At 36.7% G+C, this 17,674-nt stretch overlaps 1 protein-coding gene and 2 non-coding genes across 3 annotated transcripts; all 3 read right to left on the reverse strand.

The window, feature by feature from the left end:
- Window positions 1-11,537: 11,537 nt before the first annotated feature.
- Window positions 11,538-11,609, reverse strand: TRNAD-GUC. The gene has a single exon. It is a non-coding gene; the product is annotated as a tRNA-Asp (tRNA).
- A 1,838-nt stretch (window positions 11,610-13,447) lies between these two features.
- Window positions 13,448-14,237, reverse strand: LOC110618230 (protein LTO1 homolog). Its single transcript, XM_021761357.2, has one exon. It carries the CDS (start codon window positions 14,071-14,073, stop codon window positions 13,699-13,701), a length of 375 nt encoding a protein of 124 aa, XP_021617049.1. The 5' UTR covers window positions 14,074-14,237; the 3' UTR covers window positions 13,448-13,698.
- A 686-nt stretch (window positions 14,238-14,923) lies between these two features.
- TRNAD-GUC lies at window positions 14,924-14,995 on the reverse strand. The gene has a single exon. It is a non-coding gene; the product is annotated as a tRNA-Asp (tRNA).
- Window positions 14,996-17,674: the final 2,679 nt, after the last annotated feature.

Here is a 17,674-nt window from a genome sequence, read left to right on the forward strand (position 1 = left end):
TCTCACATTTTACCCCATAGAGGTAGTGCCTCCACATCTTGAGTGCAAAGATTACTGCTGCCATCTCTAGGTCATGTGTGGGGTAATTCAACTCGTGCTTCTTCAGCTGTCTAGAAGCATAAGCAATTACCCTTTCTTTCTGCATTAACACACAACCCAAACCCACTCGGGATGCATCACAGAAGACCGTGAAGTCCTCACTGCTAGCTGGCAAAGCTAACACTGGTGCCGAAGTCAACCTCTTCTTAAGCTCTTCAAAACTCTCTTCGCACTGATCGGTCCACACAAACTTCTGATTCTTCCTGGTTAACCTGGTCAGAGGAGCTGCAACTTTTGAGAAGTCCTGAACGAACCTCCTGTAGTAACCTGCTAAACCCAAGAAACTCCTGATCTATGTCACTGTAGTGGGTCTAGACCAGTTAGCTACAGCTTCCACTTTCTTGGGGTCTACCTCGATTCCATTTTCTGACACTACATGCCCCAAGAAGGAAATGCTCCTCAGCCAGAACTCATACTTGGAGAACTTGGCATATAAGTCATGTTCCCTCAAGGTCTGCAGAACCAACCTCAGATGATGGGCATGCTCCTCTGCATTCCTGGAATACACTAAGATATCATCTATGAAGACAATAACAAAGTGATCCAGGTATTGGCTAAACACTCTGTTCATGAGATCCATGAATGCTGCAGGGGCGTTGGTTAACCCGAACGGCATTACAAGGAACTCAAAATGCCCATATCTGGTCCTGAAAGCTGTCTTTGGCACATCCTCTTCTCTGATCCTCAGCTGATGGTACCCAGATCTCAGATCTATTTTGGAGAAACAACCCGCTCCTGCTAGCTGGTCGAATAGATCGTCGATCCTTGGCAATGGGTACTTATTCTTGGTAGTGACTTTGTTCAACTGCCTGTAGTCGATACAAAGTCTAAGGGATCCATCCTTCTTTTTGACAAACAAGACTGGAGCACCCCAGGGTGAGGTACTCGGTCGGATGAAGCCCTTGTCTACCAGCTCTTGCAACTGTTCTTTCAATTCTTTCAACTCAGCTGGAGCCATCTTGTAGGGAGGGATAGAGATCGGTCGGGTTCCAGACATCAGTTCTATCTCGAACTCTATCTCCCTAGCAGGTGGTAAACCCGGCAGCTCGTCTGGGAAGACGTCTAGAAACTCTCTAACCACTGGCACCGAGGCGGGCTCTCTGACCTGACTGCTAAGCTCTCTCACATGAGCCAAATACCCCTGACATCCCCTCCTAAGCAACCTACGAGCCTGAAGAGCTGATATCAGACCTCTAGGTGTATCCCTCCTGTCTCCTCAGAAGACTACCTCTGACCCATCCTGACCTCTGAACCTGACTACCTTGTCCCTGCAGTCCAAGGTAGCACCATGGGTAGATAACCAGTCCATCCCTAGAATGACGTCAAAATCTGTCAAGTCTAGAACCACAAGGTCGGCGGAAAGGCATCTCCCCTCAACAAAAACTGGACTGCACTGGCAGACTGACTCTGCCACTGATGGATCACACTGGGGTCCACTGACCCAAAGAGGACACTCTAACCCAGAGATCATCAGACCCAACCTCTCGACGGCTCTCGGAGCAATAAAAGAATGAGATGCACCAGGGTCCATCAAGGCATACACATCTGAACAACCAATGACTAAGTTAACTGCCACCACGGTGTTAGATGCATCTGCCTCCTGTTGAGTCATCGTGAAGATCCGTGCTGGAGCTGATGGACCTTGTAATACCCGGCTAGACTCCGGTATCGGAATTCCTATCGTCCGTTGGAATCTCGGATGTCGGAAGCCTCTAGTAGGGTAGAAACATGTTTTCATAAAATGTTTTAATGTTTTTCATGGTTTTAAGTAAAGAGGAAATGAGTTTTTGAATAAAAACAACCTTGGAGGAAAACTCAGGTTCGGCCGCCGAAACTCAAAGTTCGGCCGCCGAACATGCATGCATTTCGGGTGAGCCTTAGGCCCCCGAAGGCATAAGTGAGGGAAGCCCAGGTTCGGCCGCCGAACCTCAAGTTCGGCCGCCGAACATGGCATGCATGCGGAGGCACGTTCTGCCCCCGAACGTGGCCTGGCCAGCCACTATAAAAGGGTCCCTTAGCCGAAAACGGGCGAGTTTTTCTCCCCATTGTCGGCCAAGGTGAGCTCTCCGCCGTTCCTCACCATCCTTGAGTTCTTTCCTTCAAATCTTTCAAGATTTTCACAAGTTTTTGCTTTGTTTTGAAGATTTTCGAGTTTAAAGCAAGTTTTGGAGCTTTGAGGTTCAAGAACTCAAAAATCTCCCACCTCCGAGTTTAGGACGTCTCTCTCTTGATCTTCAAGAGGTAAGAGCCGATCTTAAGCTCATTTCATGTTTAAAATAAGTTTTATGCAAGATCTATGGGGTAGAATGCATGTGTAGGGTTTTTATGAGTTTTTGGGTATATGTTGGTTTATGGACAATGTATGTTGGATTTGTGTTGTTTGATGTGTTGTAGTTGGGGTTTAAGGTAGTTTGAGACCCCTAGGAGCTTGTATGCATAATTTGAATGAGTTATATGCATTTTGGAAGTTTTGGAGGCAATTATGCATAGAAGAACTGAGTTTCTGCCATTCTGGGAGAAACCAGGTTCGGCAGCCGAAGGAACTTTCGGCCGCCGAACCCTCTTGTGGAGGCAGCATTCGGCTGTCGAAGCTTGCCCCCGAAAGAGGACTTTCGCCTCTGTCTGAGAGTTTCGGCCGCCGAAAGTGCCGCCGAACATGCATGAGTTTCGCCTCTGTCTGGGAGTTTCGGCCGCCGAAGGTGCCGCCGAACCTGCCTGACTTTCGGCTCTGGAGGGACTTTCGGCCGCCGAACCTGCCGCCGAAAGTGCCCTGTCCAGCCTTCCTTTGCATGTTTTGCATGATTGTTTTGAGGTGTTTTAGGGGGTCTTTGGGGGATATTTTTAGAGTTATGTTCTAGTTGTTTGGTCCCTCATTTGAGTCCACCTGTGTAGGTTCGGACCCGAGGAACTGAGGACCCCAGCAGTGAGTTCAGCTACTTCTGAGTCAGTAGAGCTTCAGCCAGAGGTGAGTAGAATAAACCTTTATGTTTTTAAAGCAAATGAATTATACAGTTGAGCATGTTCATGCATCATGAATGCCATGTGATGAATTAGGTTGTTTGTATTAGAATTCACGAATATGTTGCATTGCATTTATGATGTTGATGTGGATTGGTTATTGGATGATCATTTAGTCCTCCTATAGTATGATGATGTTACGGCATGATATGGTATGAAAGTCCAGGTTGTACCCATTCTACGTCCCTGGCACTATGTAAGAGAAAGTCCAGGTTGTACCCATTCTACGTCCCTGGCACATTGGAATGTTATGAGATGTTATGTTAAGAGAAAGACCGGTTGTACCCATTCTACATCCCGGCACTTTGGAACGTAGAGGACTATTGGTGACAATACCATCCGAGATGTGATTTGTTGTGATGTGTTGCATTACATGATGGCATGAGATTTAAATGTTGTTTTCTATTATTCTGCTCACTGGGCTCTAGTAGCTCACCCCTTTTTCCTAATCCCCCAGGATTGCAGGTACGGGCTAGACAGAGAAGTCCAGAAGAGTAATGAAGTCTTATGTATGTAATAGTTAGAATGTGGATATGATAAATTGTAAGATGATGTATAACTGAATAGTTATGTTATGTATAATGATATTGAGGATTAGAAGTTGTGCTTGACCCTATAGATGTTGTAATCCCTTTTTGATACATGATCTTAATGTTTATTGATGACTATGTTTGTAATACCTGGCTAGACTCCGGTATCGGAATTCCTACCGTCCGGTGGAATCTCGGATGTCGGAAGCCTCTAGTAGGGTAAAACCATGTTTTTATGAAATGTTTTAATGTGTTTTATGTTTTAAGCATGAAAGAAAATGAGTTTTTGCATGAAAATAGCATTGGAGGAAAACTCAGGTTCGGCCACCGAACATGCATACGTTGCGGGTGTGCTTTAGGCCCCCGAAATCATAAGTGAGGGAAGTCCAGGTTCGGCCGCCGAACCTCAAGTTCGGCCGCCGAACATGGCATGCATGCGGAGGCACATTCGGCCCCCGAACGTGGTCTGGCCAGCCACTATAAAAGGGTCTCTTAGCCGAAAACGGGCGAGCTTTTTCCCCCATTTTCGGCCAAGGTGAGTCTCTGCCGCCCCTCACCCATCTTTGGCGTCTTTCCTCTAGATCTCTCAAGATTTTCACTTTGTTTTGAAGATTTGAGCTTTTGAGCAAAGTTTTTGGAGCTTGGAGGTTCAAGAACTCAAGCTCTCCCAACTTCGAGTTTAGGTCGTCTCTCTCTCGATCTTCAAGAGGTAAGAGCCGATCTTAAGCTCATTGCATGTTTTAAGTAAGTTTTAAGTAGATCTATGGGTTAGAATGCATGTTTAGGTTATGGTTATGTTTATGGGTATAAATGTGTGTTTTTGAACAATGTGGATGCTTGATGTGTTGTAGATGGGGTTTATGATGGTTTGAGGCCCCTAGGAACATGTATGCTTGTGTTTGTGTGTTGTAGGATAGGTTTGATGCATGTTGGAAAGGTTTGGAGGCGAAATGTGCATAGGGAGCCAAGTTTCTTCCCTTTGGCAGAAAACAGGTTCGGCAGCCGAAGGACTTTCGGCCGCCAAACATAGCTGGGGAGGCAGCCTTTCGGCTGCCGAAGCTTGCCCCCGAAAGGAGACTTTCGTCTCTGTCTGGCAGTTTCGGCCGCCGAAGGTGCCGCCGAACATGCATGAGTTTCGTCTCTGTCTGGGAGTTTCGGCCGCCGAAGGTGCCGCCGAACCTGCCTGACTTTCGGCTCTAGAGGGACTTTCGGCCGCCGAACCTGCCGCCGAAAGTGCCCTGTCCAGGCCTTCCTTGCATGTTTTCCTATGGTTGTTTCATGATGTTTTAGGGGGTTTTTGGAGAATAGTTTATAGTTATGTTCAGGTATGTTTGGTCCCTCATTTGAGTCCACCTGTGTAGGTTCGGACCCGAGGAACCGAGGACCCCAGCAGTGAGTTCAGCTGCTTCGGTGTTGTCAGAGTCAGCCAGAGGTGAGTGGAACTAAACTTAATCTTTTAAATTAAATGTTTTATCATGTTTCATGCATCATGATTATGCTATAGGATGATTGCATTAGCTTCACGAATATGCCGCATTGCATCTATTGTTGTTGATGTGGGTGAATGTTGGATGACCCAATTAGTCCATGACAGGAAGACCAGGACCCCATTCTACGGCCTGGCACAATGTAAGGAAAGACCAGGACCCCATTCTACGGCCTGGCACGGTTATGGGACTCAAAGACCAGGAGCCCAGAGGAGGCCCTGGGGAAATGGTAAGTAATGTATGTTATGACAGGAAGACCAGGACCCCATGCTACGGCCTGGCACAATGTTAGCTTGGACTAATTGGTGACAAGTTCACCCAACTCTTATGTGAATTGTTTGTGTTATGATGCATTTCATTGGAGCATAGTGTTAATATGTTTTATAGTTCTACTCACTGGGCTTTTAGCTCACCCCTCTCCCTTTACCCCCAGGTTTGCAGTTACGGTATAGTGCGGGAGTCCGGATAGAGTAAAGCAGTCATGCTTATGTAATAGCTAGCAATGGACATGATCAAATCGTAATGTAATGTCTTAATCAGTATAGATATGTAATGAGATGATGTTTATGGATGATTAGAGGTGTGCTTGACCATAGATGTTGTAATCTCTTTTAATACATGATCTTGGTTATTTTATGTCATTTATGTAAACCAACTCAGCATATGTTGTGTCACCCATTGGGGGCACTGATGAGATCCCACTGAGGGATCAATGTTATGATTATGTTATATATAATGTATATGCACAGGTTGAGTTTGGTTGATGTATATGGAAAGAAAAGTTTTAATTTTTATGTATGTTGTTGATCATGTATGGGATTAAGCAGGTTCACAGGATGCATGTTAGGCTTGCTACGGGTCCCGGCGGCCTTAAGTCGACCCGGATCCTAGCGCCGGTAGCGGTCCGATTTTCGGATCGTTACAATGTTAGCCAACTCAACACATGTTATGCCACCCATTGGGGGCATTGATGAGATCCCATAGAGGGGTCAAGTTTATGATGATGATTATGTTCAGTGCATGCACAGGTTGAGTTTGGCGTATGATAGAATGTATGAAAGAAAAGTTTTAATTTTTATGTATGTTGTTGATCATGTATGGGATTAAACAAGTTTACAGGTTGCATGTCAGGCTTGCTACGGGTCCCGGCGGCCTTAAGCCGATCTGGATCCTAGCGCCGGTAGCGGTCCGATTTTCGGGTCGTTACAGACCTTCACCTCTGAAACCCGCTGAAGAAGAGGCTGCCCCTCTCCCTCTACCTCTGCCACTGGCCTGAGTCGTGGCTGGAGCTACTGGCTGCGCTACACTACCTAAAGCTGTCTGCTGGGACTGTGCTCCAAAAGCTGCCCTAGGACACTCCCGAGCCATGTGTCCCTCTTGCCCGCATCTGAAGCAGGCTGCTGTCCCAGCCCGGCAAACTCCCCTGTGTGGCCTTCCACACTTTGCACAAACTGCATTATCTGCACCAGAGCTCGAACTACTCCCTAGTCCCAGACTGGACTTAACCTTGTTCCAGAACTTGTTCTTCTTGGACTTCCTAGAGCCTCTGTCTCACTTTTTACTACCTGAAGCTGCTGCACTCATTGAAGAAGAGCCTGGGGTCTTAGAACCAGAAGGCTGTGCCACTGACTGCTTAACTGTCCCCTGAATGATGGCACTGGCCTCCATTTTCCGGGCCATGTCCACAATGGCATGGAAGCTCTCCCTATCTGCTGACTGGATTAAGGAGGAATATCTAGAGTGGAGTTTTATGATATACCTCCTTGACCTTTTCTGATCTGAGTCAAGATTTTGCCCTGCAAATGGCAACAACTCCAAGAATCTGTCCGTGAACTCATCAATACTCATATCATCAGTCTACCTCAACTGTTCAAACTCTATCATCTTTAATTCCCTTGAGCTGTCGGGGAAAGCCCATCCTGCAAACTCGTTTGCAAACTCTTCCCAAGACAAGCTGTCCACCCTCGGGTTCACATAATTCTTGAACCACTCTCGTGCCTTCTTGCACTTAAGTGTGAACCCAGCCATCTGAATGGCTCTACTATCATCAGCCCAAATTTCATCTGTGATCACCTTGACCCTCTCAAGATACACAAACGGGTCATCCCTTTTTTCATACTGAGGAGCACCCAACTTCATGTAGTCGGTCATCTTGACCTTGCTCCCACTGGCTGAGCTAGGTCTAGAAGGTTGAGTAGCTGGGGCTGCTGGTTCTGCTGGAGGAGGAGGAGGTGCAACATTTTCTGAGGTAGGGTTTGCTGGATTTGGATAGTATGGTGGGGGTGGATACATTGGGTATTGTGAATATGGTGGGTAGTAGGGTGGGTATGGCATGTGTGTGGGATAAGGGGTAAAGTTAGGGTAATCCGATGTACCTCCCATCGAATACCCGGGATTTTATGAGAAGTGTGGGTAGTGGGGTGGCTGAACAAATTCCGAGGCCTGAGTGCCTCCTTGGGACTCTCCCATTCTTTCTTCTGACATGCTAACTCCCAGACTGCCATCCCTCCTCTGCTCTACATCCATATCGTCCCCCATGTCCTCTGACATTCCTCCCTAAACTGTTCCTCTTACTGATCTGCTTCTACCCAGATCCAAAGACCTCCTAGGGTCTCTCACTGCTCTTTCTCTACTAGACCTGCTTGACATTGCCCTAGGCAATGCTGGAGGACGGGCGCTCGTGCCCTCATCCTCAGGTGGTACTCCAGTCAATCTTGCTGATCGACGAGTTCCTCTCATCCTGTTTTCTGAAAAACAGTACACATCACATAAACATTAGCATCATATGGTTCATGTGGGCACACATGAACCCGCATCACATATCATAGCATATTATTAATGCACATGCATATAATCATGGCATTTCACATCATTATGCAAGATAGGACTCCACATCCTATCCTAGTGGACATGATCTTCTTATTGTGCTTGACCTTCTATAACATCTATGAGCCCGACACTCTAGGTCCGACCATATGAACCTAGGGCTCTGATACCACTCTGTAACGACCCGAAAATCGGACCGCTACCGGCGCTAGGATCCGGGTCGACTTAAGGCCGCCGGGACCCGTAGCAAGCCTAACATGCATCCTGTGAACCTGATTAATCCCATACATGATCATCAACATACACAAAAATTAAAACTTTTCTTTCATTCATTCTCTCATACACCAACTCAACCTGCACATGTACTGAACATAAACATGAATCATAAACATTGGCCCCTCTGTGGGACCTCATCAATGCCCCCAATGGGTGGCATAACATGTGTTGAGATGGTTTACATAAGCATTACAAAACCTCTAAGATCATGTATTAAAAGGGATATCATACACATAGGGTCAAGCACAACCTCTAATCCTCAATATCAATATATTACATAACTATTCATAACTTTACATTTTTTTCATGTCCACATTCTATCTATTACATACAAACGACTTCAATACTCTTGCGGACCTCCTGGTCTACCCTGCACCTGCAAACCTGGGGAATTTGGGAAAGGGGTGAGCTACTAGAGCCCAGTGAGCAGAATAATAAAGCATTTAAAACACATGCTATCATGAAATGCATCACATCACAACTAATCATATCAAGGATGAACTTGTCACTATTTAGCCCTCTACATATTCCAATCATGCCAGAGGCGTAGTGCAGGCCACACCTGGTTTTTCTCTTATACATAACATAACATACATAATCCATAGTGCCGGAGGCGTAGTGCAGGCCACGTCCGGTCTTTCTCTTACATAGTGCCAGGGGCGTAGTGCAGGCCACACCTGGACTTCCATATCATATCATCATGTCATAACATATGAGGGCTAATGGATCATTCAACATTCATCCGCATCAACAACATTTTATGCAATGCAACATATTCGTGTAACTAATGCAAACAACCTAAAATATTACATGGCATCCGTGATGCATGAACATGCTCAAAACTTATTTATTTACTTGAACATAAAGAGTTATTCTACTCACCTTAGCTAGCTCTGACAAAGACTGAAGCAGCTGACTCACTGCTGAGGTCCTCGGTTCCTCGGGTCCGAACCTACACAGGTGGACTCAAATGAGGGACCAACATACTATAACATGACTCTGAAAACATCCCCCAAAAACCCCCTAAAACACCTTAAAACAATCATGCAAAACATGCAAAGGAAGGCTAAACAGGGCAGGTTCAGCGGCACCTTCGGCGGCCGAAAGTCCCTCCAGAGCCGAAACCCAGGCAGGTTCGGCGACACCTTCGGCGGCCGAAAGTCCCAGACAGAGACGAAAGTCTCTTTTCGGGGGCAACTTCGGCAGCCGAAAGGCCTGCCTCCCAGGCAGGTTCGGCGGCCAAAAGTCCTTCGGCTGCCGAATCTGGTTTCTGCCAAAGGGCAGAAACTTGGTTCCCTTTGCACAAAAACCTCTCCTTCCCATTCCAACATGCATATAACTCATTCAAATCATGCAAATATACATACATTGGCTCCTAGGGGCTTCAAACTAACTTAAACCCCAACTACAACACACAACAACAACACATTGCTCAAAAACACAACATAAGCTCATAAACCTAACCATAAGCTAAACATGCATTCTACCTCATAGATCTTACATAAAACTTACTTAAAACATGCAATGAGCTTAAGATCGGCTCTTACCTCTTGAAGATCGAGAGAGAGACGACCTAAACTCGGAGATGGGAGAGATTTGAGTTCTTGAACCTCAAAGCTCCAAAACTTGCTCAAAACTTGAAAATCTTCAAAACAAGATGAAAACTTGTGAAAATCGTGAAAGATTTGAAGGAAAAGCTCAAAGATTGGTGAGGAACGGCGGAGAGCTCACCTTGGCCGACAATGGGGAGAAAAGCTCGCCCGTTTTCGGCTAAGGGACCCTTTTATAGTGGCTGGCCAGGCCACGTTCGGGGGCCGAACGTGCCTCCGCATGCATGCCATATTCGGCGGCCGAACTTGAGGTTCGGCAGCCGAACCTGGACTTCCCTCACTTATGCCTTCGGGGGCCTAAGGCACACCCGAATGCCTGCATGTTCGGCGGCCGAACTTTTTGTTTCGGTGGCCGAACCTGTGTTTTCCTCCAATATTGTTTTCATGCAAAAACTCATTTCCTTTCATGCTTAAAACATAAAACACATTAAAACATTTTATGAAAACATGGTTTTACCCTTCTAGAGGTCTCCGACATCCGAGATTCCACCGGACGGTAGGAATTCCGATACCGGAGTCTAGCTGGGTATTACAGTATGCAGGTACGGGATAGGCCATGAGGTCAAAAAGAGTAAAGTTATGTTTATGTAATAGTTAGATGTGGACATGATGAATTGTAAAGTATTGAATAGTCATGTAATAATGATATTGAGGATTAGAATTGTGCTTGACCCTATGTGTATGGTTATCCCCTTTGATACATGATCTATAAAATGTTTTTATGATGTTCATGTTTAACCAAGTTTAATGTATGTTATGATACCCCATTGGAACATTTATTGAGGGCTCCAGTGTGTGATTTATGTTTATGGTTATGTGCATGCACAGGTTAAACTTGGTAAAGGAAGGAAAAAGTTTACAGTTTTATGTATATGTTGATCATGTATGGGATTTATCAGGTATACAGGAGGTATGTTAGGCTTGCTACGGGTCCCGGCGGCCTTAAGCCGATCTGGATCCTAGCGCCGGTAGCGGTCTGATTTCCGGGTCGTTACATAATTAGTCTCTTCATTGATTTTAACCGTTAAGTGTTTTATTTTTTATAGTTTGAATTTGAAAAAACTCATTAATAAATCTCTTAAGTTTCTAAAGAATCCATTACTCCATTTATATTGAAGATATTTTAATTTTTTTTATACTATTTAATAACCAAAATTAATAATTAAAATTAATGGAGAGATAAATTAATAAATTTTTAAAACATTAAAAATATTTTAATATATTTTTTTAAAATTAAAAACTAAACTAATCGGTTTTTCATAATATTGGATTGTAAATTTTTCATTAATTAAATGTTTAAAAATTCAAGAAAGTAACTAAAATTATTACAACTCAAAAAAGTAAGTTACATTCTAATTTTTGAAATTTAATAAATAATTAATTCTTAAAAACAATTTTTAAGAAGTTTTTTTTAGGAAAAAAATATTTTTTCAAGAAAATATTTAAACAAAATATTTTTTTAAGAACAATTTAAAAAATAATAAAAGTTAAAAATAATATTTAAAAAAAAATTCACTAGTTGAAGATGTATATTCTTCATGGCAAAAATTTTAGAATTTTAGATTAAAAAAATTTCTTCAAAATCTTTAATGGATTAAGTTCAAAATAATTCTTATGCAATTTTTTTTGTTAGAGAAAAATTCTGTGAGGTTGATTATAAAATTTTTCAATGTTAAGAGAAAAGGAAGAAACGCCGTTGCCGGGGATCGAACCCGGGTCACCCGCGTGACAGGCGGGAATACTCACCACTATACTACAACGACTTAATGACCAATTGCGCCTAAATTGCTTACATTAATGGATTACTATTTTGGCTAACGTATTCTAATTTAATCAAACGAAAAAATATTATGAATGTAAAATTTTAAGAAGAATGAAAATTAGTTCCTCGATTTTAAGGATTCACTGATTTATTCTTATTTTAAATTTACTCAATTAATATATTCATATTTTTTAAAAAATTTAACTCTTTAATCCTTTTGCTAATTAATTTATTTTAATTTTATTTAAATAAATTCAATAGTATGAATATTTAAAAATATATGAAACAAAATAATAATATATATGAGAAAAATTATATGGATTAAATGTATAAATATTTAAGACAGCTAACTGTTTTACTAACCAGAGAACTAAATTATTATAGTTTAGTAAATATATGAATATTTTAATTAAATAATTTTAAAATATGAATAAATCAGTAAAATTTTTAGAAATTCAAATAATTCACTTAAAAAACACCATTGAGTAAAAAGTTGAATTTTATATAATTTTAAAATTTTAAAAAATTAAATTAGAGTAAATTACATTAGTTTTAGTATAATTAAAAAAATTAGTCTCTATATTTTTAAAATCAAACCCTTAAATCTCTGTACAATCGGTCCATTTAAATAAGAGGTATTTTCATTCATAATTTCATTAGTCAATGTGTCAAAATAATAATTAACAGAACTATTAAATCTCTCTATAATTAGTTTATTCAAAATTATAATTCTTTTATCCATTATAAATATTAGTTTAAAACTAGTGGAAAGTATAATTTTTTCTAAAATATTATTTGTAAAAATCTATAATTTATTTAAAAGTTATTTGATAGCACTTAAAAATAACTGAAATTATATGTATTTTCTAAAAATTTTGAAATTATTACGTATTCAAGTATTTTAATGAATGGAAATTAAAAAATGAAAAGTATTACTCCCTCCGTCCTATAATTTTTATCCTTTTTTTTATTGTCTCAAAATTATTGTCTACTTTCTTTTTTTAGACTATAGTAACGCATACATTAACTATTATAACTTTATTTTATTTTATTTTATTTTTAAAAAAATCTCAAAACATCTCTTAGTATCTAATAAAATTTAATATATTTAAGATGATATAATTAAAAAATTAATAAAAAAATTTATATTTCTTGTAAAAAGTAAAGTAAATAATTGAATATGATAATCTAAATAAAAATTAATAAAAATTTAAGTATTATTTCAAATGAAAAAAAAAGAATTAAAATATTTAAATTTTAATAGAGGAGAAAAAATAAATGAAAATCCAACTGTTTAATATTTTTAATTTAAAAAAGAGTCAATAAAGAGATTTTTATGTTTTTTAATTACAAGAAATTGATGAAAACATTAAAATTTAATCGAACTTAAGTGTTCAATTTTAAAAATATAAGAACTAAATGATCTATTAATTATATTAAAATTAAAGAATTAACCTGTAATTTATTTATTTAAAAAAATAATAAAAATATTTTTAATAATAAAAATAAATAAAAAAATCTCTCATTTATATAAATTAATTGTATAAAAATTTTATGTGTTCTGTTATAAAAATATAAAAATTCATCCGTTAATTATACTAAAATTTAATTTAATTTTTCTCACTTCTGCTTTCTTTCTTTTTCTGTTAGTTCCTTCAATTGATGATCTTATCTCATAATTTTCTTTCATATTTTTTTATCATTTTTCTTTCTTTTATTATCCTTTTTTTCTCTCATCTTCTCTTCTTTTCTTCATTTCTCTATAATTTTTCTTTTTATTAATTTTTTCATTTTCTTTTCCCTATTTTTCTTTCATTTTCGCTTTAATTTTTATCTATATTAGTTTCTCCCATTTTTTTCTCTAATCATTTTCCTTCTCTCTATAATTTTTCCTTTTTATTATTTTCACTTAATTTATTTTCTCCTCTAATAATTTCTTCCCTTTTCTCTTATGGCAAGGCCATGACTAGATAGAAAATAGAGGAAATGGGAGAAGAAAATAGAAGAAAGGGGAGAGGAAAGGAAAGGAAGAACGGAGGGAGAAGGAGAGAAAGAGAGAGAGAGTTATTGTATTATTTGATTCCTCCTCTTCAATATGGTACAAGTACGCATTTATACTCATAACTATCCATAATCTCCTCCACACTCTCATCCTCCGGATCCAACCGCGGGTATTTCTCAATCAACTCTTCCATTTGCTTGATGGATTTCTGAACCCGGGTCGATAATGCAGTCGGGTCAATCCGAATGGCAGAGTTCCAAACATCGACACAGCCCCGATAGAAGCCAAGTTCCTCGCCGACCTCGAAACCAGTCTTGAGGCCCACTTGTCGAGCTTCCTCTTTTCCTGCAACTACACCATGACTATAGCCTTCACCGTAATGGGTATCCTCTAGATTTAGCGAGGATTCGAAGATATCTTGGATGGAGTTAGACTGAGACTCAGACTGAGAATGAGACTCCATGGAAAAATTTTGCCTCTTTCGTGGAGCGAAGGAAAGATTATAAAACAAAAATTGAAATAGTTTGATGACTTGAAAAGCACAATTGATATGAAGAATTTATTATAGAGATTGATGGGCGGATACCTGCTTGAACTTGAAGAGACAGTACCAATGGCGGTAGTTGATTCATAGGTGATAATGGCTTTCGTTTCAATGGATTTAGCCCAGAACAGAGTCTTCTTCAGTGGGCTTATAGCTTCAAGCCCAAAATTACTTTTATTTATTATACGAAATCTAATGTTTAAAAAAAAATTAAAGAAATATTTCTGTTATAAAATATTGATGAAAAAAACATTAGTTAACATTGTGATCGAGAATATTTTAATTTTTTTTATACTATTTAACGAGTAAATTTAATAGAAAATTAATTTTTTTTAATAATAATACATTAAATAAAAAGTAGCATTTATTTATTAAATATGCTTTTTTTAATAGAAATTAGTGGAGCTAAATAAATAATATTGTCTATTACATTGTCAGACTAACAAAATAATGTTATTTTTTATTAACTTACTAATAAATAATTAATTCTTAAAAACAATTTTTAAGAAAAAAATATTTTCAAGAAAATATTTAAACAAAATCTTCTTTAAGAACAATTTAAAAAATAATAAAAATAAAAAATAATATTTAAAAAAATTCACCAGTTGAAGATGTATATTCTTAATGGCTAAAATTTTTATAATTTTAGATTAAAAAAATTTCTTCAAAATCTTTAATGGATTAAGTTCAAAATAACTCTTATGGAATTTTTTTTAATTCTGTGAGGTTGATTATAAAATTTTACAATGTTAAGGAGACAAGAAAGAAACGCCGTTGCCGGGGATCGAACCCGGGTCACCCGCGTGACAGGCGGGAATACTCACCACTATACTACAACGACTTAATGACCAACTGCGCCTAACATTACTGTATTCTAATTTAATCAAACAAAAAAAATATTTTGAATGTAAAATTTTAAGAAGAATTAAAATTAGATCCTTGATTTTAAGGATTTACTGATTTATTCTTATTTTAAATTTACTCAATTGATATATTCCTATATTTTTAAAAATTTAACTCTAATCCTTTCACTAAATTGTTAATCAATTTATTTTAATTTTATTTAATTAGATTAAATAGTATAAATATTTAAAAATATAAAAATAAAATAATAATATATATATATATAATTATATGAATTAAATATTTAAGACAATTAACCGCTTTACTGGCTAGAGAACTAAATTATTAGAGTTTAGTAAATATATGAATATTTTAATTAAATAATTTTAAAATATGAATAAATCAGTAAATTTTTTAAAAATTCATGAAAATAATCCACATAAAAAAATACCACCAGTAAAAAGTTGAATTTTATATAATCTTAATATTTAAAAAGTTTAAATTAAAGTAAATTATATTAGTTTTAGTGTAATTAATGGATCGGTTTCTATATTTTTAAAATCGAATACTTAAATTCTTCTAATCAGTCATATAATCAGTCATCTAAATGAGAAGTATTTTCATTTATAATTTCGTTAGTCAATAGATTAAAGTAAGAATTAATATTTTAAATATCTAAAATGCCCTCATAAATAATTAAATTTTTATTAATGTTGATGAAACATTTTATATTGTATAAACTAGACTTTTATTTTTGAATTTTAGCGTAATTAACATATCAATTTTTATATTTTTAAAATTAAACTATTAAATCTCTTAATATTTAGTCCATTCAAAATTATAGTTATTTCATCCATTATAAATATTAGTTTAAAATTAGTGAATCGTCAAAATTTTGAAAGTATAATTTCTTCATAAAATATTATTTGCAAAAATCTATAATCTATTTAAAAATTACTTGATTTATATTAGTTTAAAACTAGTGAGTGGTCAAAATTTTGAAAGTATAATTTCTATATAAAATATTATTTATAAAAATCTATAATCTATTTAAAAATTACTTGATAACACTTAAAAATGGCTAAAATTATAAGTATTTTTTAAAAATTTTAAAATTATTAAGTACTGGAGTATTTTAATAAATAGAAATTTAAGAACAAAAAGTGTTTCTCTGTTCCATAATTTTTATCTATTTTTTCTTTTTTAGTTGTCTCAAAATTATTGTCTACATTTTTTAGACTATAATAATATAAGTTAATTATTATAACTCTATTTAATTTTATATTATTTTTAAGAAATCTCTCAAAATATTTCTTAATATTTAATAAAATTTAATGTATTTAAAATGAATATAATTGAAAAATTAATAAAAAAATTATATTTTTTAATATGTGTGAAAAAGTAAAGTAGATAAAAATTATGGGACAGATAAAGTAAAATTTAGTCGAATATAATAATTTAAATAAAAGTTAATAGGATTTAAGTTTCATTTTAAATGAAAAAGAAATTATTAAAATGTTTAAATTTTGATAGATGGCACTAATTTTTAATTTTTTTTAATTTAAAAAGGAGATAATAAACAGATTTTTATGCTTTTAATGGTAAGAAATAGATAAAAAAATTAGAATCTAATATAAAAAAATTTAAGTATTTGATTTTAAAAAATATAAGAATAATTAATTAATGTTAAAACTGACGGATTAACATGTAATTTATCTTCAAAATCTTTAATGGATTAAGTTCAAAATAATACTTATGCAATTTTTTTTTGTTAGAGAAAAATCCTGTGAGATTGATTATAAAATTTTTCAACGTTAAAGAGAAAAGGACAAGAAACGCCGCTGCCGGGGATCGAACCCGGGTCTCACCACTATACTACAACGACTCAATGGCCAACTGCGCCAAACATCAATTACATTTCAAATTGCTATCTTGGCCAACATATTCCAATTTAATCAAACAAAAAAATATTTTGAATGTAAAATTTTAAGAATTAAAATTAGATCCTTGATTTTAAGGATTCGCTGATTTATTCTTATTTTAAATTTACTCAATTATATATTCATTGCTGAATAAATTGCTAGTCAACATATTTTAATTTTATTTAAATAAATTAAATAATATAAATATTTAAAAATATATAAATAAAATGATAACATATATATATATATAATTATATGAATAATAAATTAATTTAATTATTTTTTTTCAATTGACTATCTTATCTTATAATTTTCTTTCATTTTTTTTCTATCAATTTCCATTCTTCTCATTCTCTCCCATCTTCATTTTTTCTCATTCCCTCCAGTTACTGCCTCTTTAGCTAACTAATCCAACTTCTTATATTCTAACATTATCCTCCCTATGAAGGTCATCCTTGTCCCTGAGGATGAACCGAAATGCTACTCATTCCTGTTCTCTTTTCTTAAGAGCTGAAACTTGGCTCCATAACAAGGTCTTTGGAACCCACAAATTACGCAAAAGCTATGAATCTCCAACCAGCAAAGAATACACTCACTTGCACTTGTCTGAATTTGTTTATGAGTGATATCAAAAGCTATAAGAAATTTCCAAAATTCAACCACCCTTTGCAAAAAGACACATGATCGCCTTCCCGTCCCCAAATTTCCCACTCTAGTTCCTTCAAGATCACAATGTCAACTAATGTCCAGCCACA

This window comes from Manihot esculenta, chromosome 6 (genome assembly GCF_001659605.2).
Source record: "Manihot esculenta cultivar AM560-2 chromosome 6, M.esculenta_v8, whole genome shotgun sequence".
NCBI classification, from domain to species: Eukaryota; Viridiplantae; Streptophyta; class Magnoliopsida; order Malpighiales; family Euphorbiaceae; genus Manihot; species Manihot esculenta.

Coding starts and splice junctions, on each gene's coding strand:
- LOC110618230 (XM_021761357.2), bottom strand. CDS start 14,073: ATGGAGTCTCATTCTCAGTCTGAGTCTCAGTCTAACTCCATCCAAGAT.